Source organism: Acomys minous (genome assembly GCF_964271855.1).
Source record: "Acomys minous genome assembly, chromosome: 17".
Classification (NCBI taxonomy): domain Eukaryota; kingdom Metazoa; phylum Chordata; class Mammalia; order Rodentia; family Muridae; genus Acomys; species Acomys minous.
In genome coordinates this window covers 525,493-550,738 of record NC_140500.1, presented here as the reverse complement: position 1 = coordinate 550,738, position 25,246 = coordinate 525,493, and the positions used below count along the sequence as shown (strand labels likewise).

Genomic DNA, 25,246 nt, shown 5'->3' with positions numbered 1-25,246 from the left:
TACATTGAAAGCAGTGCTAAGAGGAAAATTCATAGCATTAAGTGTCTTTAAAAAGAAATTGGAAACATCGCACATAAGCAACTTAACTACACAGCTGGAAGCCCTAGAAAAAAAAAGAAGCAGAAACACCCAAGAGGAGTAGACGTCAGGAAAAAATCAAACTCAGGGCTGAAATTAATAAATTAGAAACAAAGAGAAGTGTCCAAAGAATCAACAAAACCAAGAGCTGGTTCTTTGAGGAAATCAACAAGATAGACAAACCATTAGCCAAACTAACTAAAAGGCAGAGAGACAGTATCCAATCAACAAAATCAGAAATGAGAAGGGAGACAACAACAGACACTGAAGAAATACAAAGAATCATAATATCCTACTTTGAAGGCATATATGCCACAAAATTTTAAAATCTAAGGGAAATGGACGATTTTCTTGATCAATTTCACTTGTGAAAATTGAGGGAAGAACAGATAAACAAGCTAAATAGTCCCATTTCCCCTACAGAAACAGAAGCAATCATTGATAGTCTCCCAACCAAAAAAAAAAAAAAAAAAAAAAAAAAAAAAAAGCCCATGGCCAGATGGTTTCAGTGCAGAATTCTACCAGAACTTCAAGAATGTGCTAATACCGATACTCTTCAAGCTACTCCAAAAGATAGAAATGGATGGAACATGAACAAATTTATTCTATGAGGCCATGGTCACATTGATACCTAAACTTCACAAAAAACCAACAAAGAAAGAGAATTTCAGACCAATTTCTCTTATGAACATTGATGTGAAAATACTCACTAAAATACTCACAAAACGAATACAAGAACACATCAAAGATATCATTCACCATGACCAGGTAGGCTTCATTCCAGGCATGCAGGGATGGTTTAATATACAGAAATCCATCAATATAACCCACCCTATAAACAAACTGAAAATAAAAAACCACATGATCATCTCCTTAGATGCAGAGAAAGCATTTGATAAAATCCAACACCCATTCATGTTTAAAGTTTTGGAGAGATCGGGGATACAAGGCACTTTCCTCAACATAATAAAGGCTATATACAGCAAGCCAATAGCCAAAATCAAAGTAAATGGTGAGATACTCAAGGAAGTTCCTCTAAAATCGGGAACAAGGCAAGGCTGCCCACTCTTTCCATATCTCTTCAATATAGTACTAGAAGTTCTAGCCAGAGCAATAAGACAACAAAAGGAAATCAAGGGGATACAAATGGGAAAGGAGGAAGTCAAATTATCCCTATTTGCAGATGGTATGATAGTGTACATAAGTACTCAAAATTCTACTAGAGAACTACTACAGCTGATAAACACCTTCAGCAAATTAGCTGAATACAAAATTAACTCAAAAAAGTCTGTAGCCTTCCTATACAGAAATGACAAGCTTGCAGAGGAAGAAATTAGGAAAATCACACCCTTCACATTAGCCACAAGCAATATAAAATATTTAAGAGTTACTCTAACCAAGCAAGTGAAGGACTTGTTTGAAAAAAATTCAAAACTCTGAAGAAAGAGATTGAAGATGACATGAGAAGATGGAATGATCTTCCTTGCTCATGGATCAGGAGAATTAACATAGTAAAAATGACCATCTTACCAAAAGCAATCTACAGATTCAATGCAATCCTTGTCAAAATACCTACACAATTTTTAAAGACATTGAAAGTTCAATTCTCAACTTCATATGGAAAAACAAAAAACCAAGAATAGCTAAAACAATCTTGTATAATAAAAGATCCTCCAGATGAATCTCTATACCTGATCTCAAGCTGTACTATAAAGTAACAGTAATTAAAACAGCATAGTACTGGCACAGCAACAGGTTGATTGATCAGTGGAATCAAATTGAAGACCCAGATATGAATCTACACACACATGGTCACATGATTTTTGACAAAGAAGCCAAATCCATTCAATGGAAAAAGGATAGCATCTTCAACAAATGGTGCTGGTCTAACTGGATGTCTATGTGTAAAAAAATGCAACTGGACCCATATTTGTCACCTTACACAAAATCAAATCCAAGTGGATCAAAGATCTCAACATAAAACCAGAGACACTAAGTTAGAAGAAAAAGTGGGGAAGAGCATGGAACATATTGGCACAAGAGACAACTTCCTGAACAGAACACCAACAGCCCAGGCATTAATGTCAACAATTAATAAATGGGACCTCACGAGGCTGAGAAGCTTCTGTAAGGCAGGAGACACTGTCAAGAGAACAAAGTGACAGCCTACAGACTGGGAAAATATCTTCACCAACCCTACATCTGACAAAGGTCTAATATCCAAAATATATAAAGAACTCAAGAAATTAAACACCATCAAACCAAATAACCCAATTGAGAAATGGGGCTTGGAACTAAACAGAGAATTCTCAATAGAGGAATATCAAAAGGCTGAGAAACACTTAAAGAAATCCTCCACCTCCTTAATCATCAGGGTAATGCAAATCAAAACAACTCTGAGATTCCATCTTACACCCATCAGAATGGCTAAGATCAAAAATTCAAGCGACACCACATGCTGGCGAGGATGTGGGGAGAGAGGAACACTTCTTCATTGCTGGTGGGAATGCAAACTAGTACAACCACTTTGGAAATCTATCTGGTGCTATCTCAGAAAACTGGGAATAGGGCTTCCTCAAGACCCAGATATTCCACTCTTTGGAATATACCCAGAAGATGCTCCAGCACACAATAAGAACATTTGTTCTACCATGTTCATAGCAGCCTTATTCATAATAGCCTGCTCATGGATACAGCCTAAAGTGTCCCTCAGTAGAAGAATGGATAAAGAAACTGTGGCACATTTACATTATGGAACACTATTAAAAACAAGGAATTCCCAAAATTTGTGGAGAAATGGACTGAACTAGAAATGATCATAATGAGTGAGTTAACCCAGAAGCAGAAAGACTCAAATGGTATATACTCACTTATATCTGCACACTAGCCCAAGGGGCATGTCCCATGAAAGCCTTCGCTTACCAGGAAACTGAGACAGAGGGGAGGACATCCTATTGGGAATCTAGATAAGAGAAGCATGGGAGAATGGCAAAGTAGAGGGATCCAGATGGTCCTAGAAACCTACTAGAAGAACATTATGATAGGCAGATTTTGGCCCAGGGGTTCTGCTCAAACTATTGCACCAGCCAAGGATAATACAGGCAGTAAACATCAAACCCCTTCCCAGATCTAGCCAATGCACAGGACACCGTTGAGTGGAGAGTGGGGTCTGACTTTCACACGAACTCTGGTGCCTCATATTTGACTACGTTCCTTGGATAGGGAGTCCTGGTGGCACTCAGAGGAAGGATAGCAGGCACCAAGAAGAGACTTGATACCCTATAAGCATATACAGGGGGAGGAAGTCCCACTCAGTCACAGTCACAGGGGACAGGAGTAAGGGGAAAACGGGAGGGAGGGAGGAATGGGAGGATACAAGAGATGGGATAATCATTGAGATGTAATATGAATAAATTAATAAAATAAAAAATTATAAAAAATTATAAAAACCAATAGGTAAGACTTATATATATTACCTTATCATAAGCTATTTGGCAACCTTAAAGAAATATTATCTGTTATATCTTGGTGGGATAGATATTGGACTAAATCAATATCTATTAAAGCTCAAATTTATAAACCTAAAACTATCTAACTAGACTTAAAAGTATCTTCTTAACTTTTAAACAACTAAGCTTAATTTTAAAACTATCTGGTCTTCAACCCCATCAGAGACTTGAGGTAGAGTAAATTTATCTACCTTAGTAAACAGAAAGTGCAGGTTGGCAGCTTCCAAAATGAAAATATGACAGAGACAGTTTAGTGCCTGATAGGTCACCCAAAATTCTCTATAACATTCGGGAATCATCTTTAGCCTTCTGGCTCAACATATCTGACAGACATATTTGTGAAAGAGAAACTATTGAGGACTTTCTTACCCTGTCTTGGCAGAGTCTGGCCACCAACTCTGCCTGCATCCAAGGTTGTTCATATTAGGCAGAATTTTGTCTGTGGCAGATAAAAGGACATTTTTGTCCAGTGGCTTGTTTTGCCACGCTTGAAGCCATCTCCCCATGGAGTTTCTTTGATGCTCATCATCTTTTTGGTATTCTGGGTGCTGCCAGGAATTAAGTGTCTTATTGTCAAAGAATCCTTAAAACAATAAAAACATTTTATGTGTCATATTCTGTATGTCTCTGAGGTTTTTGAAGATCTTATCTAACTATTTTGCCAATAATGAATCATGGAATTCAGTAACCGACAGGAAGCTTTGATTATGCATAGGCATTCATGTCTCAGGCAGTCTTAGAGCTATTTTTATGCAGTGGGATTAGCAATATAAATTAACTGCTTGTTCTGCATTTAGAATTCATGTAAGGACAGACTGACTTAAGTTAGCATTCTCTTTTTTATCCAGTCCTGTTTTATTTTGACCTCTTTCAAAGATGAAATATAACATCACCATTAATAATGAACATATAATTTTATCATATTGAAATCAAAACAAGATTGTATAATTCTAAATGTCCTCTAGTCTCTTTGGTGCCTGATGCATAGGCCAGATTGCTACCTGTTTCCAGAGAAAATGATTCCTCTTTTAGAAACAAGCTGGTTGCCCTGAGCAAAGGAAAAGGCATTAAGCTTTAAATGAACTTCATATAAACTTTCAGTTTATTTTAGGGTTCATGTATACCATAGGTATCTTGTACCTGGCTTTTCATATTTGTTGTGGGTGGTTTTGTCTAACTCCTTCTCAATGTGGGAGCCATGCAGTTTGCATGTTTGTCTCCCTGTCCAAACATGGTCCTTATTTTGACCAACAAAATATATTTTGTAGGCCAATTTTCCCTTTAGCACCATATCTCTTGTGGACATTTCACTTTTAAGGAGATTGGCTGGCATGTTTTTTTTTTTTTTAGCAGTTTCATCACTTTTTTTTCCATAAACCTAAAATTGATGTGTATCTGTCCTTTAGTTCAGTAAGAATATATTATCCATTAGTAAGAAAAAGGGACTTACACAGTAAACTTAAGGACAAATTTGTCAGTTTAAATCTTAGACTGTCTCTGCAAGTAACTTACCGTATCAGCCCATGCTCACTCCCTGCTGAAACCAGGTTGGAGCTCAAGAATTCCTCCTGCTTTTGTCTCCATTGTGTTGGGATTAAAGGTGTGTGCCACCACTGCCCTGTTCAACTGTTTCATCTCAGTTCAGTCAAAATCTTTAGAAATCTCAAGCAAAACTGAAGCAAGGAAACAAGAAAAGTCTAAGCCTTGGGTCAGTTGTGCCAATGTAGGCTTCAATTAGTGAAAGCCTGTCCACCATTCTTTGGAATTCAGTTATTGATACCTCTTTCTGGTGGACCTGTTCCAGTAAGCCCTGATAAATACCTTGCAGCTAAGGAGCCTTGTATTTCAGCTACTATCAATTGTGTGGAGAAGAGTTTGGCTCCTTCTTTCCTTTTGTTGGCCAGTAACTTAATCTCACATCTCTTACTTCTCATCCTTTCTCCCTGTACTTTTTGAAAGACGGTTATGTAGAAGTGTGACTATGATTAATCCCATAACAAACAAATTCATAACCATAAAAAATTTAAAAAGGATGCAGGAGCCTTCTGCCATGTTGCCTTGGAGAGGGACCATAGCAGTTTTTATTTTATTACTGTTCTAGGCAGTTAACTCCATTTCTCAGGCCAGTTGAGAATACTCCCAGCCTCCTAGTTCACCTCTCCAACCTGCTATGTGTCTGCCACCATCCCTGCTCTATAAGAGTTAAGCATGTAGGAGTGGTGCCTGTGAAATGCTCTGGCCCATGGGCACACTCTGGGAGCTCTTCCTCCCACCAGACCACGACAAAATATGATGTTAATTTAACATTAAATTAGGCCTACCATGTTGGGTGCAGCCTGTTGTTATTAATTTATCAGTAGGGCCTAATAATATTTATTATCTGGCCTTCAATTATTATTATTATAGCAGTATATCCCACTAGCTATCAACCAAGACACAGACACCTGGTATATTTCAAAACAGCCTTAGCCGACCTGGGGTGGGGCAGGTATCAACCCCCTAAACTACTTCCCATAGTGGGGCAGGTATGGGATATCTGCCCCAATCCCATGCTTCTAATAATTCCTATCAAGAGATCTCCAATCAATAATCCCATATCCTTGCTAATGTTCTTCATCTAGGCCAAATCCTCCATCCATGTCAGCCATGTGCTTCTCCTCCATCTAACCCATGATAGCAAGACTTCCTCCCTCTCCTCCTTGGGTTTCTTCTCTGGTCTTTCTTCTTCCCAAGATTCCCCCTGTCTCTATTAGCCATGCCTATCTCCTTTGCCCTGCCAAGTGTGGCCTTTCATTGGTCAAAAGGTGGGTCACAGAGACAGCAAGTAGTAATTAGCATCAAAGTACATCAGACCAGCCTCCAACACATAGCTCATGTTGTCTACATAAAAGTCATAACAGTACACATGAAATATCTAGAACAAAAAAGACAGTCACAGCCAGGAGGAGAATATGGCAAGAAATAATAATACTCAGGGCTCAAGACAATAAAATAGACATAAAGAGAACAATACAAACAATAAATGAAACAGGTGGTTCTTGGGGGAAAATAATTAAGATCAATAAATTCTTATCTACATTAAGTAAGAGGTGGGAATAAGATATTCAAACTAAAAAAGTTACAAACCAAAAGGGAAACTTAACAACAGAGATTAAACAGACACTGAGGAAATCCAGAGAATAATCAGAAGATGCTGTAAAAACCTGTTCTCCACTAAATTGGAAAACCTATAAATAATGGATAATTTTATCATTAGGTACTACTTATCAAAGTTAAATCAAGATCAGATGATTCATGTAAACATATCAGTAACCCATAGCAAAGTAGAAATAATCATTAAATTATCTCAAAGAAAACCAACCAACCTGGGGCAAAATGGTTATAGGGCAGAATTCTCCTAGATTTTGACAAAAGATTTAACACCAATACTTCTCAAATTATTCCACAAGAAGAAACAGAAGTAATACTTCCCAGTTCATTTTCAGGGGCTACATTTATACTTATACTTAGCCTACATAAAGACTCAACATTGACAAACAATCACAGACCAATTTTATATATGAACATAGATGCATATATATATTCAATAAAACACTTGCAAACCAACTCCAGGAACAGATCAATCTACAATGATCAATTAGGCTTTCTCCCAGAGATTCAGAGATGGTTAAACATTTCTAAAAAAGTACATTCAACCCACCATATGAACAAATTTAAAGAAAAAACCCACAAATGATCATCTATTGTGGGTTTACACACAGAAAAGGCATCTGATAAATCAATCATAACTTCATTAAAAAGTCCCATAGAGATTAGGGACACAACGGACACTTAAACATAATGAAGGCAATTTACAACAAGCCCATAGCCAATTTCAACTTTCCAGTAGGCATTCATAAAAATACTTACTGGAAACAATACAGCTTCTCCATCAAATGTTGATGGCAAACCTGTATTTCTGCAAGCAGAATGCATATATTCCAATACTCATCACCTTGCACAAAATTCAAATTAAATATTGAGTAACTCAAAGTAATTCCACTAAACTCAGGAACAAGACCATTTTTCTAATATCTCCATATATATTCAGAATATTACTTGAAGTTTACCAAGAATGATAAGACAACTGAAAGGTGAAAGAGCTAAAAATGTGAAAAGAAAACAATGTATTTTTATTACAAATATTATGATACTAAACATAATTGACCCTAAGTTTTTACCATGGGATTTCTACATCTGAAAAACACTTTCAGTGACATGGATATTTACCAAAAATGTTATTTTTCATGAATTAACTCAAAAAATTAATAGTCCTCCTATAAACAAATGTCAAATGGACAGAAATAAAAATCTGGGAAACAACACCTTTCACAAAGCCTAAAATAATGTATAATATCTTGGTGTAATTCTAATGAAGCAATTCAAAGTTTTATATAAAAAAACTGTAAGTTTTTGAAGAAGTTGAAGCAGATATAAGAAGGAAATTTCTTCCATACTAATTGATGAATAGGAGTAACATAGTAAAATGACCATAGTACTAGAAACAATCTAAAGAGTCAATGAAATCCCCTTAAAAATACTAAAAGAAGTCTTTATGGAACTTGAGAGCACAATTATCAACTTCATATGGAAAAATATAAAATCCAAAATACCGAAAAGTATCTTGAACAATAAAATTACTAATGGAGATATCACCCTGATTTCAAGTTGTGCTACAGAGATATATTAACAACAATAACAACAACAAGAACAAGAGCAAGAACAACAAAATGGATGCTATTGGTGTAAAAACAGACAATTTTATCAATTGGTCATAATTGAATTAATAACTCAGACATAAATAAAAACAAACATGGACACCTTATGTATTTTTATAAATTAAACACTGGAAAAATTCATATCGGAAAAAAGGCTCATCATCAAATAATGATGGAAAAGCGGGAATCAGCATGGTGAAGAATGCGAATAGCACCACACTCGTCACCTTGCACAAAATTCAACTCCTAAAGACTTCAGCATAAAGAAGATAGATTGAATTGAACCTGATGGAAGATAAAGTGGGGAATAGGCTTAAATTTATGTGAATAGGCAAAGACTTTCTGAAGAGAACACTGCTAGGAAAGGTGCTAAGGTGAATAATTAATAAATAGAACCTTATTGAACTGAAAAATTTTCTGTAAGTCAAATAACCTGATCATTTAGACAAAGGAGATCCATACAGAATGATTTTTGTTTACCAACTCCACATTTGATTGTGCACTGCTGTCAAGAATATATAAAAAATTCAAGAAACTAGATATAAAATACAACCCCCCAAAAAATAATCCAACTGAAAATGGTTTAAATATCTAAACAGATGATGTTCAATAAAGGAATCACAAATGACTGAGGAAAACTTAAGAAATGTTAAACGTTTTTCCACCAGGGATATCGAATGCACATCAGTACCTCTTTGGGGTTCCAACCCAAACAGAGCAGAATGGCTAAGGTCAACAATACAAGTGACATCTCATGTTGACGAGGATGTGTAACAAGGAGAACTCTTCTCCGTTGTTGCTGGGAGTGCAAGCTTGTACAGATACTACAGAAATCAATCTGGTACTTTCTCAGAAATTTTTGAATTGATACATGATAAGAACTAGCTATACAGCTCTTGGGAATATGCTCAAAAGACACCCCATGCCACCACAAGAATACTTGCTCAACCATGTTTATTTTAGCTTTATTCATAATAGGCAGAAAACTGGAAAGATGCTAAATGACACTCAACAGATGAACAAATAAGGAAATGTGGTATACTTCCACAATGGTGAATTACTCAGCTGATAAAAAAAGACATGAGAATTTCAGGCAAATGGATGGAATTAGAAAAAGTCCTCCTGAGTGAGATAACTTAGAATGAGAAGAACAAATATGATATGTGTTACTTACAGGTAGATTCAATAATGCCATGACAGGACATAACTGAAATTTTGTCTAGTTGTCAGAGACATGATTCCATATTAACCTGTGTCATATAGACCAAATGATGTATTAATACTCTTTATAAGTCATAGGCACATTGGTTTCAATGAGTTAATGATAATTACCACAAACTTTAAAGTTTGAAAATCTTCACAAGGTTCATTATAGTAATTTCAAAAAGGGCACAAGTATATAATCAATTTAATAGTTGTGAAAATATTTACAGAAAATGCTTTTATTAATAATGGAAGATTTGATGAATATATGTTTTGCATATTTCCCAAGCAGAATTTATGTACATCATAGGACAAATTTCTGAACATCATTGTATTGGAGGCTAATCATGTAATCTTGAGTTTACTGTTTAGATCCAAATGAAATGGGACAATGAGAAATAAATGCATTTATTAGCAAAATATTGACAGTAAAATGTAGTGGGATTTACCATGTAAAATATTGGATCTATAAAAAAATAATTGAGTGAGATACCCAGACTCCAAAAGACAAATATGTTATGTGTTCATTTATATAAAGCCTTTGTCTGTTGATATTGATAAGAAGGCTTCAGTCTATATAGCCGCTAAGGTTAGATATGAAAGGATGTGCACAAACTGATTGTAGGCTCTACTGCTGAAGACCACACCTCTCAACTCACTGAACATAGGAAAGTTGAAATGGTGCCTACTTAGAGACTTTATTGTTAATGAATAGTTTTCATAATACCAAGGAGAACTCTGCACACTGCTAGAGGAGAAAAAATTTACCACCACATCTAAAAACACTGCGATCTATTATGGTGAGTTACTTGCTAGACACACTGGTGCATGCATTGCCCAAAATATATAGAAGAAAACAACTCACTATCAATTGGAATTAAGCCCCACTCCATGATACACAAAACCATGCCTAACACTTCCTGGGTAGTCAAAATTCTGAAACCCACTATCTATTGGAATTAAGGCCCACTCCATGATACATAAACCATGCCTGACACTACCTAGGTAGCCAAAAGCCTGAGATTAGATAGGCAATAGACTCAGGAAACAAGCAAATACTTCCATCATACAAAAGAAACATAGCAAAACAACCGACTCCTAATGACAGTCTTCTATACACAGAGATAAATGTTTTTCTCCCTCTCATCAGAGAAGTGTCCTCCTACAGTAGAGAGGGATACAGAGACACAAAACTGGACAATATGCAGAGAGTGACAAACTTTGAAACCATTCTGAACTAGCTATCTCTATAAAGATCCCTTGCTTCAGAGTTTAGGAAGACAACAAAAGAGGATTTAGAAAGATTGTGAAAACCAGTGCTGAAGGAAGACACCAAGGAAGGAAAGCCTTCTCTACACAGCAGGACTTACACACCCGTGAGCTCACAGCCTGGTAACATGGAAAGGGACTGTAGATGCTCGAGCCAGATGAGGTCCTAGTGTTGAGATGGGAAGAAGACACAGCCCCATCCTTAACATGGAAACTGTCTTCAAATAACTGGTAGCAAATGAAAAATTTATTATTTTAAATGGATTTCTACTGGATAACTAAATATACCTTAAGGGCCAGCCCCATGCCAATGGCACACGGCCAATGCAAAATGAACTCAGTGGTATTTGGGGAGGATTTATGATTTCACAGTGCTTTGTCATGGGAAAATATTTTAACATTACAAATATTTGTGTATATATTATGGTTGGCAATTTGGTTCTTATGTGATTTCTGAGTGTACAAATGTGAGTTTGCCAATTTCTGCATGTGTTTCCTACAATGCCTTAAGTATTTTTCCTATTTAATTATTTATTTTGTATGTTTCATCCTATTCTAGATTTTTCGTTTTGAAATTTTTATATTTTATTCTTATTTTTAGATATCAATGTGTATTCTAATGAGAGAGGGTGAAAGGTTATTGATTTTGCTCTGTGGAAGAGTAGGAAGGGACAAAAAGAATTTGGGGGGTGAGATACCATAATAATAATTTATTTAATCAATGAAAACTACACTTTCCTTCTTGCACCTGTGCGAATGTCTAAGAATAACACTACAAGTGGCCACTCCTGCTGACGTGGATATGGAGCAATAGGAACTCAACTCCTTTTCTGGTGAGAGTGAAAACTTGTATAGTCACTATGGAAATCAGTATGCCACCTCCTCAGAAAGATGATAATCAATACACCTCAAGGTGCAGCTTTACTGCCTTTGGGAATATAACCAAATGGTGTTCACCCTACCATAGGGACACTTAGTTGACCATGTTCATTATTGCTCTCTTGACAAAACCCAGAAGCTGGAAACAACATCTATGTGCCTCAGCAGAAGAACGAACAAAGGAAATATGATGAATTTACATAAAGGAGTATTGGTATTCAAAAGTGACATGAAATTTTCAGGAAAAGGGGTGAAAATAGAGAAGATTATCTGGGTGAGGTAAGCCAGACCCAGAAAAATAAATATTGTACGTATGTTCCTTTTCCTGTGTATTAGATGTTAAATAATTAATAACTAACCTACACTCTATAGACACAGAGTATTTAGGAATAGAGGAAGGGAATAGGGAAGGTGATCACATGAATGTCAGTAGGAGAAGGAAATAGAATATTTTTATGAGGGGACTTGATATAGAGGGTATAAAAACAGGAGGGGCAGGTATGAAGTAGGAGGTGAGAGGGGATTGAGGCAGGGCATGAGAACAACGAAAGCTAGAAACGAGGGGCATTTGAGGGGCAATGCCATAACCTAATGCAGTGGAAACGTCTTATGATATATGAAGGTGATCATAACAAAAACTCCATATTATGAGGGAGAGATAATCCCAATTATCCATCTCTTGTTAACAATTAAGCTTGCAGTACTGGGATTGGTTTTCACAAATTTGATTTGTTGGATAAAAAGGTGCTATGAAAATCCTCCAAAACTCAGGTTCTTGCCAAGACAATAGATGGATCTGCAAAAACTGACAGTGAGTCCCCATTGCTGAAGACAACACAACACAACACATTGAACATGGAGAGATCAAAATGGAACTACATGTTACCCTCAAACCTATGTTCCTTTGCTGTGACACAGAAAGGTACTCTATGGGCTGCTAATAGATGAGTATCAACATTAACCCAACCATAAAACTTTGGACCTACATTTAGTCCTGCCTGAAAAATATGCTTAGGTAAAGGTGGCACAAACCTTGGGGTCATAACCAATCAGTGTCTGATTTGATGCAAGTTCTACTCCATGAGATGGAACCTACTCCTGATGTTACTTAAGCAACCACCAAACAGATACTACACAACCCAGAGATCTTGAATAAAAGTGAAATTACTGGTCTCAAAAATGGCTCTTAATTATATTCCAACATACTCATAAATCAGAGTCTTATTTATCCATCATCACAGTGGCCCCTCCATTCCTACTGCAGAAGAAGGTAACAAACACAGAGACCCACATCCAGATATTGGAGAGAGAGAGAGAGAGAGAGAGAGAGAGAGAGAGAGAGAGAGAGAGAGAGAGAGAGAGAGGTTTGGAACACACAGTAAAATAAGATATCTTTATCTATTCACTCCTCTTAGGACTATTGGACTTAAAAAAGGATGAAGCAGAAGGAGTAGAGTAAATAGGGGAAACAGAGGACACCAGAAGAGCATGACTGTCTAAAAACAACTAAGCAACCTTTTTGTGAATGCACAGAGATTAAAGCAAGAATCACAAGGCCAACAATGGCCTGTACTAGGTTCCTGCGTATATACTATCTCTTCCTGTTTAGTACTTTTTGGGACTCCTGAATGTGTAAACAAATGAGTCTCTGAATCTTGTGCACTCACTTGGGATTTTCTTTTTCTGTTGTCTTCTCTTCTATAACTTCAATATGATGGTTTTATTTTTAATTTATTACATTTTATTTTGTTATGTTATATTATATTTCTATATTCTCAGTATAGGTGGAAAATTTCCCAACATAGAAGTCCTCTGAGAAACTCGATCCAGCGTGGGCATCAGGAGGGATGCTAGAACTCACTTCTGGACTCTGGGTGGTATGGAAAATGGGGGGTGGGAATGAAAGGACCAAGAGGGTTCAGGGACACCATAAGAAAACCATCAAGGCTGGCCGACCTGGACCAGGGAGCTTGTACAAACTGATTCACCAACCTAAGACAATGCATTACAGTGAATTTAGAACCCCTGTTCAGATATAGCCAATGCACACCTCATTCTTCATGGTTGTAGGGAGAGCAAGTATTGCCTCTGAGATGAACTCCGGTGCTCCTGATTTGATCTCTTCCTTTAGCTGAGGAGGCACTGCAGGCACACAGAGGAAGGGGAAGCAGGCTATCTGGATGAGCCCTGATTTGCTGTGGTCATATTGTGGGGAAGGATGTCGCCTTCTGTCAGAAGTTTATGGGAGGGGAAGAGGGCAGAAGAGGGAGGGAGAGTGGGAATGGGAAGATGAAAGAGAGAGGATAGCAATAAGGATGTAATCTGAATAAAGTATAATAATTTTTTAAAAAGCCTATTATTTTCTGAGAGACAGATAAGGAGTGCCTGTCTGATAAAAAAGGAGATGGGAAGAAACTGGGAGATGTGTAAGGAGAGGAAAATATATTCAGATTATGTTGTATGAGAGAAAAGTCTATGTTTAATAAAAGGGAGAAAGATTAAAAAGAACATACTACAGGCAATCTATCTTCAGTTAAACAAATGAAACTTAGTCATGATACAGTAAAATATATGTAGTAGGGAAATAAACCCAAGTCTAGAGTCATCTACTGTGTAAAAATATAAACCTGTACTGGGAATAATCAGAAAGAGAATGTGAGAAATCCAAGCCTTAAAAGAATACTACATGTGATTGAGCATGGTGTGAAAACATAAAGAAATGTTGGGATAAACACTGTGTTCTTGGTGAAATGAAGCAGACTGCTAATTTTAGTGCAAAATAGGTCACCTGAGGGAACAGTGTCTGCAGTGGAGCAACAATGTAAGTCAAGATGATTTCAGTGTCTAAGCTGTGTCTCTTCAAAGGAAAGAAAAGTAACAGTAATGCTCAAATTTTATAGCCAAGGAACAAAAGTTCATCTCTTACTTCTCTCCCATCCCTCTCCTTTTGCTTAAGTATTGCAGACTCCTGTGATCAAGTCTGAGAGTTCTCTGTAAAGCTGAATTTACCTGTCTCATTGGAAATCTCATTGTCTGCACAAGGAATGCAATCAAAGCAGCAGGCAGCCTTGCCTTCCTGGGCAGCTTTCCTGAATCCAGGCCTACAGCTCTCACTGCACACAGACTGAGGGATCTGAGAGAAATAACAGCTATTAGAAAATGCTCTGGACTTTTGTGAACATTTAGAGTAAATAGAGAATTTAAGAGTATCATCAACAGTTAATCTGCAAATGCTTACACTGGTAAATGAAAGTAATATGTTTTGGTATTATTAATTTTGTCAGCGGCTTTGATTCTGCATAGGCCACATGCTTAAATCTTGGTCCAATGCCACAAAACTGTTGTTAAGATTAGGTCATTAAAGTGGTGTTATAGAAGGTCATAGTATGATTTTGGTGAACCTGTCTCTGTACTTACTGTCTACTAGTGGGGACTTTTATATTCTATATGGTTGGCAATAATGATTGACATCTTTGCATTGTTTGGGTTCATCATGGGAACATATCTTAGGCATCTGTGAGGAGTTTTATGAGATATTTACTTGAGGTGGAAAGAGCAACCACAAAATGGGCATAATCATTTCACTCTCTACTGTGACAGAGAAAATGAAAAGGAGAAAGAAGGGGAGGAGCCATATTCTTTGGTCCCTGACTGTGATGTAATCACCTCCTCTGACTCCTAAAATATTCTCCCTGCACTAACATATAAATACTTGCTCACAGTGTCATCTATTTCAAGCCTGTATTCCTTTACTTGCTTTTGTTACTATTTATCTGATGTAGCAAAGCAAGTATAATACACACACACACACACACACACACACACACACACACACACACACACTTGTCATGCTACCCTACCTTTTAAAAGCTGACAAAACAAGAATGCCATTTTACCCTTCACTGAAATATGCTCATCTGCTGACAAATATAAACCTCTTATCATTGTTTGAGACAGTAACAGAAATCTAACAGACACTCTATTCATAAGAACTGTATAAGCATGAATAAAATTTAGGAAAAACTTTTCCATTGATCAGAGTCAGGGAATGAGAAATTAGTCTAATTTGGATATCCTATGAGTAGATACTTATTGGTAGTTGTATATGAGTTGGTATGAAATAAATGTCCAAGTATTATTTTCCTGAGAATAATTTTTACTTTTATGAAAGGTCAAAGCAGTGAGATATATCACAACTCACCTTTGTAAATTGTATTGGCCATTGAATCATCCGCTCAGTTAAAAAGAACTGCTGACCCTGAGGAGTCTTTGGAGAGAAAGTTCCTACTTTGACCTTTAATCTCATGCCCTTTGGAAAATTCCAAATATTGAAAATGTCATACTCTGAATCTAAGTTTCTTTTCCCATCCAATACGATGTGACCTCTCACACGATCTTTCTGTAGGGTGTTCTTTAGGAAACGGAGGAGCTACAAGAGATGCAGGAACATATATTGAAGTCCATTTGAGACACTAAAATCATTTTCTTAAGTGAATAAATGAATCTCATTTGGCACAATCATATCCACTGGAAATGGTGAAAGTCATGAAGCCAGCACAGCTGATTGTCACTGATAGGACCTGCTGCAGGGTGTGGCTACATGGCCATCCCTCTACACAGGGGCAGGGGTTCCCCTCTCTCTGAGATTCACTATATAAAACAGTCAGTTTGTTTCCAGGCCCCCTTTCCCCTACCTCTCTACCCTCTCTTCTTCGCTTCCCCTCCAGTACCACTTCAAAAAAATCTGAATTTATATTATAACTTCCTGGTCAATTAGCTCATTCTGTTTACTCAATCACAGACATAGGGGAGGGGAGAAGGAGGGAAGAGGGAGGGAGGGAGGAATAGGAGGAAACAAGGGAAGGGCTAACAATCTAGATGTAATATGAATAAATTTATAAAAAAAGATAAAAAAGAAAGTCTGGAACAGAGAGAGAAACTTCACCCCTCCCAAAAAAACTTCAAAGCTATTTTTTTTAAAGAACAGAAGCCTGAAGACAAAAAAGCTTCTGAAAATGATGGCACAAATGAGTCCAGAAAAAAAAAAAGGAACTGAAAACAAGCTTTTTCTTACTAAAAAGCTGGAAAGGAGCAGCAAATTGCAGAGAGATAGAGCAGATCTCAGCCTTTTTAAACAAAGCTCCTGGTTCTCCCTTTTAAAAAGGTGCCTGGAATGAAGGAGGAATGGGAGGATACAAGGGATGGGATAACAATTGGATGGATTAATTAAAAAATGTTTAAAAGACAAAAAGAAGACATTAAACTTCTGGAAAATTTCTCTAGAAACAATAGGAAAATGATACTGCTAAAGATATCTGATGTAACAAACATTCATATTAGCTAAATTAACATATGTCTGTGAAAATAAAAAAATATGGGAATATATGTACATACAAATAGGTATGTGCATACAATATCAATTGATTTAAAATTAGGTCTTGAATTTAAAGGACACTAAAGGACAAAAGTGTATATGAGAGAAAGGCACCTGTGAACATATGGCTCAGTGGGAGGTGGTCACAGCTGTGCAGCAGTCTCTCCAGAAAGTCCAGTCACTCCCTGCAGTGTCCACATTATGGGGAGCAGCCAGTGCAGCAGCAGGGATACCACTGAGAAGCCAACCAACAGGTAATAGCATTGCAGGACCACCCCTTCCTGTCTTGTAGGTCATGGGAGGAAGCTTAGCCCTTTAAAGCTTGAACTCTGTGACAGAGAAGGCCAGCTGTGCATGACCAAGAGCAGCACAGCCAGCACAACACAACACAGCACAGGACAGCACAGGGAGCAGGAGCCAAGTGTATACACAGGATGACACCGAAAAATCCAGACTCAGTCAACCAGCTTTAAAAACAAAACAAAACAAACAAAGAAACAAACAAAAAACCAAAAAAACCCTAAACTAAACATTTAAACTTGTGTTTTAGTGCTATGGATGCTTATCATTAAAAGGCCTTGGTTACAAGTTGTTAATGGTCTTGATTAGGGAAAAGACTCATAGGGAAACAGACTCATGGATTTCTCTTTCCTTTTCTTTCTCCATCCTTTTTTCTTAGATATTGGGAAAGATATTCAGAAGAAATTGGCAAGAGGGGGATGAGATTTAGGAATAGTATAGGATTAATAGTGAAAGAGGGTAGATTATTGAATCTGCTCTTAAACCAAAAATCATTTTATAAGCCAATAATCTAATACTCCTGTAACATTGTGTACATTTATATAAAAATGAGGTTACTTTTGCTTATAACAGTATGGGTTTTTGTACCTTGATACAGAATTAAGGTTACTTTTGATACTTTGGTATAGATTATTGCATATTGATAAAAATTTAAAGTTATTTTGATTGATATATGTACATATGCTTCAATTCTTGTATAACATATTGGAACTATACAATTCATTCATAAAGAGAAGGTTTACTTCCAGTTCTTTTAAAAGCTGCTATTACGAACTGTTTAGGATAGCTAGGTAATGCAAGTTAATAGTCAATGAAATTCATGGTCATGTGACATACTTGTCTGGCTTATCACATAAATATATATCCTAGGTTAAACATATAGTAAATAGCTACAAAAAAATCAAAATTTGTCTATTCACATATACTATAGAAAGATAGATAATTAGTAAGCACTATATAAATGTGTACAAATATATAGGTGGTCTTCAAGGCCTCAGAGACCAGCCATAAATTGCGTTTGAAGATGTTTTATTGTTTTAAGGATTTTCTGATAATGAGACATGTCAGGTGCTGGCAGCACACATTTTCACATGAAAGAAGATGATGAACATTGAAGAATTTCCCTTAGGGGTTTGCTTAAAAAAATGGCAAGTTGCAACTGAGCTAAGAAATGTCCTTACTCTATTGGCAGACAATGGCAGAACATGGACACAGGCAAAGTCAACTGCTAAGCTCTGTGAAGACAGAGTAAGCAAGTCCTTCTTAATTCCTGCTTCACAAATATGTCTGTCAGATATTCTGGGCAAGAAGGCTGAAGATGACGTTTCAACACTATAATTAAATCTGGGTGACTATTGAGGCAGTCAGCTGTCTGTCAATTTTCTCTTTTGTCAACTGCTTCCTTATACTTCTTACATACTAAGGTAATATTTTGTTCTCAAGCCTTGATGAGGTTGAAGACTTTGCAGTTACAGACCTAAAATTAAACTTAGACTATTTAGGATTTAAGAAGAAAATTTTAGGTCAAAATTTTTAGACTGTTAAATAAAAGCTATAATAAAAACTGATTTAGATATAAAACCTCATCAAGATAGAATATAGTAGAGCACTCTCTCCAAGGACATATGGACTTGACCCTGTGAATGTAAATCTTCCCTGGTTGTCTCATAGTTGTTTTTATTGTATATAGTTGATTATTAGAAGAAAAACAGACTTGTATTGGACTTAAAGAGGGGGTATATAGAGAGAAGATCTAGTGTATTGCGTGGATACAATAACTTTAGATAAAAACCTAGGGACTATAGGAAAGTATAGCATAGAAGGTGGGACATTGTCAGACAGAAAGTATTCTGAGATATCCTGGTGTGAGAGATTTTTTTTGTTGAAGATGTGTGGAGGAGAGATGTATGGTACCTGAAAAGAGGTAACCACCCATGTGGCAGAGTGCAGATTAGTATAAATAGATTATTTTAAGTTATGAGCTAGTAAGAGAAGAGCCTAACTGTATGGCCTAGGTATTTGTAAACATGAAACATCTCAACATTTCACAATAAAGAGATTTTGAAGAAATCTGTGAGGCCAGATGTTATATGAAATTAATGCTGACTTAATGTTGATTTTTCCCTATTTTTGTCATGCATTTTATAATGGACAGTTACACATGGTTTTGCATTGACCTCCAGACAGGGAAGAAAGTATGTTTATGATATAAAACTTATGCTGCCCTATTGCAGTGCCCTAGAAATTAATAAAAAAAAGTCATAGTGCTGATATTACAATACACAGGAAGGGATATTACCTGCCAGTGGAAGAATATCATTTCTTTTCCATTAGCATATTGCTGTATTTCTGTGTGTTGAAGAATCATTTCATGCAGACTGTAGGCCACAGCATACACTGCATTGTATATATTATAACTCTCCTCACTCATGGCTGTGTCAAAAATATGTCTGGGCAGTAACTCCAAAGAAGCATTTGGTTGGCAGTTCTCCAAAATTTGACAATGAGCCCCATAAAATGAGCAGTTGAAGAATAAAGCCCAAAACTTAGGAAGAAACGTGTCTTCTGGGTATTTGTAGGGAGTAAGTGTGTGAAGAAAGTTGGTAAATCCAACCATCTCTTCATGGTGGTGTGAAAATATGAGACTCCCATGAAGTGAGCCTACCATGAAATAATCATAATGATTGTCAACATCCCATGGAAAGTTCAAGATCCAGACTTTCCATGTCACTAAGAGTTTTGCAATGTGAAACATTAAGCCTTGTGAAGAAACGATGTCCCCATAAATAACTATCACATTTGCTGATGATTTCAGAATGATCTCCAGATTTTCCCCCAAGTTATTGGAGCCTATATATGAAGTGGCAGGGATAATATTCACAAAGTCAATACAGATGTTACTGTTGTCCATATTTTCTCTCAATTCTGGCAGAAACTGAGTCCCTTTGCTGTCATCTTGGAGGATCAGACCAACCCAGGACCAGCTGAAATGAAGCAGCAAAGAGACTATGGCAAGTGAGAGATAGGTGTCCTTGGGAGCCATCTGATAGAGAGAAGGAAACTGACCTTGGTCATTCAAGGTAGAATCGAAAGGCCCAAAAGTGAGCTGAAGAAAAAAACACAATGGGAAACCAGAGAAAGAACACTGGCATCAAACACAAGCTCAGTCTTGAATCAACACATGGAAACATTCATTATGAGAATGGAATTGTAATTTTTTAAATACAAATCTATTACAGTGTTTTCCACAAAAATTGCAGACAAGTTTTCAGGTTAAATACTCTAGCAGGTCTCATCCACCTCTCCTTCCTGGACATGTGGATATATCAAGTACCCTTACACTTTCTTTGGTACCTGACATCAAAGTATTTTGTTGCTCAACTGAAGCAATTGTAGGCCTAGTAACCTAGGTCTAGTCCTTAAAACCTCTAGACTTCACACTATCTTAGTTAGGCCTAGAAATATTTCAACCTCTGAGTCTCCCTGCTGAATAAGCTCACTTTTATTCTTCGTTCTGATTTCTTTCTGGCTCTTTCTGAGTTTTTTCTGGTGTTCTGGCTCAAACTCCTTTCCATGATGACTGATTCAGTCTAGCTTCTCTCATGTCCTCTCACTGAATTGCTCTGCTTGTCCTCAAACTGACTCTAGCAATCTCTTGTAGTCTTCATGCTCATTCTCTGGCCCCATTTATCTTCACCTGTGTCTATCTTGTCCTCTTCTCAACGTGTCTCTGTAAAATATCCAGATAAATCTGCTCCCCCATCTCTCTGTGCCCTGATTCCTCAAGTCCTCTTTTCCTTGGAAGAGTTGAGCATATTTTATCCTGACCCATTCTCTATACATTTTTTCCTATGTTCACTCTCTGTCAACTGGTTGCTAGCTCTGCCTCCTGACCTGTTATTGACATGATTTAATCTTGTTTCCAGAAAACTCTTGGATTAAAGAACATGTAAAAGGGGTGAGCGACACTACACTAAGAGCAGGTTTTTCCAGTACACAATCTTGGGGTTCACATTGTAAGCAAAGAGCCTGCAACAACGTGATTAATTAGAGTATACCTATTTTACATTTTTAGACATCTATAATGTCAACATAGGATCCTTGACTCATACTCCCACATGTCACTTGCAAGAGCCATTCTCTTAAAGAAGATAGTTAGGCATGTGAGCTTTCTAGGATATGACCTGGTATTTTACAAAGTCCGTACCAGGATACACCCAAAGAATTGCTTCCAGCCTCTTAGCCATTCTGTTAAATGAGTTAAATGGGCATATGAGATTTCTAGAAAGAAGCTATCAATTTGCAAGGTCAGTACCATGATGCACCCTAGAAATCTTTCCAGTCTCAGATGTGATGTCAGGAGCCATTCGTTGATGTTCAGTAGGCATGGGAACTCTCTGGAAGGGATCTGGTATTATACAAGTCTGTATGTTAATGTACCCCTGAATTGCTTCCAATGTCTGACAATTCTGTCAGTTGTGCACTGCTGCATCTTATCTTCCAGGGTATTGACAAACTATGATCAAACTGAGTACATTATTTTACTGCAAGATGTACTGCTGTTCAGATGAACTAATTCCAGATAATGAAATTCCTGATTCAATTCAAACAATTTTAAAAGTTAAATTGTTTTAAATATTCCAAAATTTTGGGTTAATAAATACCTTTGAGGACCTCTAGATGCCTCACTAGGGAACAGACTTGAAGCAGAATTGTGGCCTCAGATAAGTTTTCACTCCAGATGGCACCATGTATACATCATAAAAAGGGGTTCCCATGAACCAAAAATATGACAGAGCCACCTGAACATGTCTAAATTAAGTATAAACCCTAATGTCTGAATGTACAAACTGTTCTGTTATAATCCCTTATACCCTGTCACCTTATGGTATTATATGCTGTCATTTTAAATTTACTTTCTTTCTTGGAATGAAAAAAGATAAAATTATTGTCCTGAATTTACTATAAACTAAAAGAAAACTAGAGATTGTGTAGCCAAGTCAGCCCTAATGGAAAAGACATATAATCTTGTAACTTAGACCCTGTTAAGCTTTATTTCTTGTCAAACTTTGCCAGGGACCAAACGGCCTGTGGCCGACCCCCACCCATTCAGCATCTGCAGCAAACATCCTGCTGGGCCACTCATTAGGCATGCAAGGCATCTGGCTTAGCCCTGAGAAGAGAGTGATCCGATCCTGAGATAACCACAGAGACATCCTGCTTTGCCTCACCTAGGAAGACCCCTCCCCTTGCAAATGTTCCCGGGGCTCAACCCCAGAAGATTTTGTACTTTTCCATTTACCCTCCCCGCTCACCCCCGCCCTCCCTAAAGCAGGTTTTAAAAAGCCTGCCCTCACCTTCAATAAAGGGCTCTTGACAAGCTACTGTTTCCTTGAGCCACGCCTCCCTCTCGCCCATATCTTTATCCACAGGTTGCGACCCCCCTCGGCCCCCCAATAACTGACCAGCTGGACTGGTTATGTGGACTAGTTACGTGGACTAGTTAAAACTTTGTCATTCTGAACTCACTATGATCTTATGTAATGGATACATAGAGAAGAAAAATTTAATTTTAAGACATGTAACCAGTTGTGTTTTAGAACTTATCTGTTTTTTTTCCTTAATTGCCTTTTTCTTTTTTTTTTACTATGAGGGAATTTCTTTTCTTAGAAGTATAAATATGGTGACCAACAAAAAATGGAATTGAAATTAAGATGTTTAACTTCAACTACATTTTTCTTGGATGTGTGTGTGTGTCTGTACATCTGTGTATGTGTGTGTGTTGTCTATTTTCTATTTCATTCTTAGTATTTCACCATGGATTCAGAAATAAGTGAATAGACTCAGTGTTCTCCAATAGCCATCATGTACAAACAGGCAAACTTGATCTTTCCAGAGATCTCCACAAAAGAGCTTATATATAGAACAAAGAGCCTCCTTTAATGACCCTCTCAGTTTTCTTTGCTAAAATCTGCATTTACAGCCCTGCATGTAGGACACTTGTGGTCAGTTTGAGTTCTCCTCCTTAGCTGCAGTACAGCCAGTGCCTAGAGAAGGAACTCTGGGCTCCCTCCCATCATTCTTCTTTAAATCCTGATTAGTTGCCTGAGATAAAGTGAATGGAGATTCTGCCTCCAGTACCAGAAATCCAACCCTGGACTTGCCAGAGCAAAGACAGACATTGGCGCCTCACCCACCTGAGGTATGTTGTAGAGTTGTAGCAGTGTAACAATATAGGAAGATGTAGACATTGATGTTCCTGTGAATGCAGCAAGTGATGTTTTCTTCTCTCCACAGATGTAATTAACCACAGGATTGATGGCCCGTGTTAACCAGAGCATGACAAAACCAAAACTATCCCTTTCAGAATGTAAAGTAGAATAAAGATCAAAGCCCAGAGTTGTGTTGGGTAGAAGATAGGGGTTCCTGTTGACCTCCTCAATGGCAAATATCAGGGCCAGAAACACCTGGTAGTTCTTAAAATTATACCTGCACAAATTCCATAAAAGTACAAAACTACACAGTATAAAGTCATAGATCACAGAACCTTCCTATTTAGTGCAATACCTTTTTTAATTAAAATGCCAATACTTTGATAAAATCCAGTTTTTAATATCTTTTTATGAATGGCTAGAACTAGAAGGACATGTAATTAAACAGGATTAAGTAAGATTCTACAGTATTAGCACTCATTAACTATGAGCTCTGGGATTTTAATTTATTATTAAATGGCTTTCTTAGTCTTTTATGGGAAAAAAACCTGTCCATGAATAAGAAATTAGAGTCTGACAAAACACCAGAACTTTGATGTCTGGTTCTCCGACCTTCAGCCTCTACAATTATAAAAAAATCAGTTTATCATCATCCAATCACCTTGTGTTCTGTGTCAATCTCCTATTTAAAAATAGCACAAAGTAAACTCAAATAATAACTATGCATAGTTGTCATCTCTATGATTTGTTTTCTATCCTGTGTCCTAGAGTATACTGTGTAGAGAGCTCTGGTCTTGAATTAATGGAGATATTCCTGCCTCTGATTCTCCTTTGGTTTAATTAATTCATGTGAACTCCCATCCTAATTTATTTTCCTTTGTGTATATTTGTGAACTGTGTGAATTTATTCTGTGAATCTGTAAATAAACAAGTCCATGAACGTCAATAGCTAAGAGTGCAAGACAGAGAAGGACAGTTAGTGTCAGTCCAAGCTGTCCACACTATTTCACAAAGTGTCTATTGACCAGTTGAGTTAAATATCGACTGCCTGACTAATGGACTCATTTGATTGATTTAGACAGAGTTTGGCCATGTAGTCAACACTCTGTAACCAATCTGGACTTGAAATTACTAGGATTATTTCTGCTCCCACTTATTCAGTGCTATGAAAAAGAGAGAATAGCACATCAACTGACACCCCATATTCTTTATCGTTTTCACTGCATAAGCCTGGCACTCTGGCCAGCAACTTGTAGGGAGTCATTTCTCCCTGTCTCTCTCCTCCATATAATAATTAGATTACAAGAGGACATGGATACTCTCTGGGAGATATAAACCCAGGTCCTCAGACATGCACCTAGAGCATTTTATATTGTTACTCAAGTTGTGATCTATTTAAAACTATCATGGTGAGGAAAAAACCTTATACATTTTAGGATGCCAAAACCCCACACACGAAGGAATGACAATTCATTTATTGTCAAAATGTACTGTTCACAAAACTAGTGTCTTTAAGGTTATATTTAGTACATTGTTCCTCAGTTGGATATAGAAATACTCAATATTAAAATATTGTAGGGCTTCATAGAAAAGCAACATTATCTTTATATTTTGGAAAGATATATAGAATAAGATATTAAACCTTCATTAAAAACACTTGAAAAG

At 37.1% G+C, this 25,246-nt stretch overlaps 1 protein-coding gene across 1 annotated transcript in view; it reads right to left on the bottom strand.

Annotated features, from left to right (window-relative positions):
* Nucleotides 1-25,246, bottom strand: part of LOC311588729 (vomeronasal type-2 receptor 116-like) — a gene marked incomplete at both ends in the record, with an annotated part of 60,494 nt that overhangs the window by 15,261 nt on the left and 19,987 nt on the right. The window contains 4 exons of the mRNA XM_084766678.1: nt 14,705-14,828; nt 15,897-16,124; nt 19,669-20,475; nt 23,567-23,858. Of these exons, the coding sequence (XP_084622804.1) occupies nt 14,705-14,828; nt 15,897-16,124; nt 19,669-20,475; nt 23,567-23,858 (1,451 nt within the window). The remainder of the gene's footprint in view (nt 1-14,704; nt 14,829-15,896; nt 16,125-19,668; nt 20,476-23,566; nt 23,859-25,246) is intronic.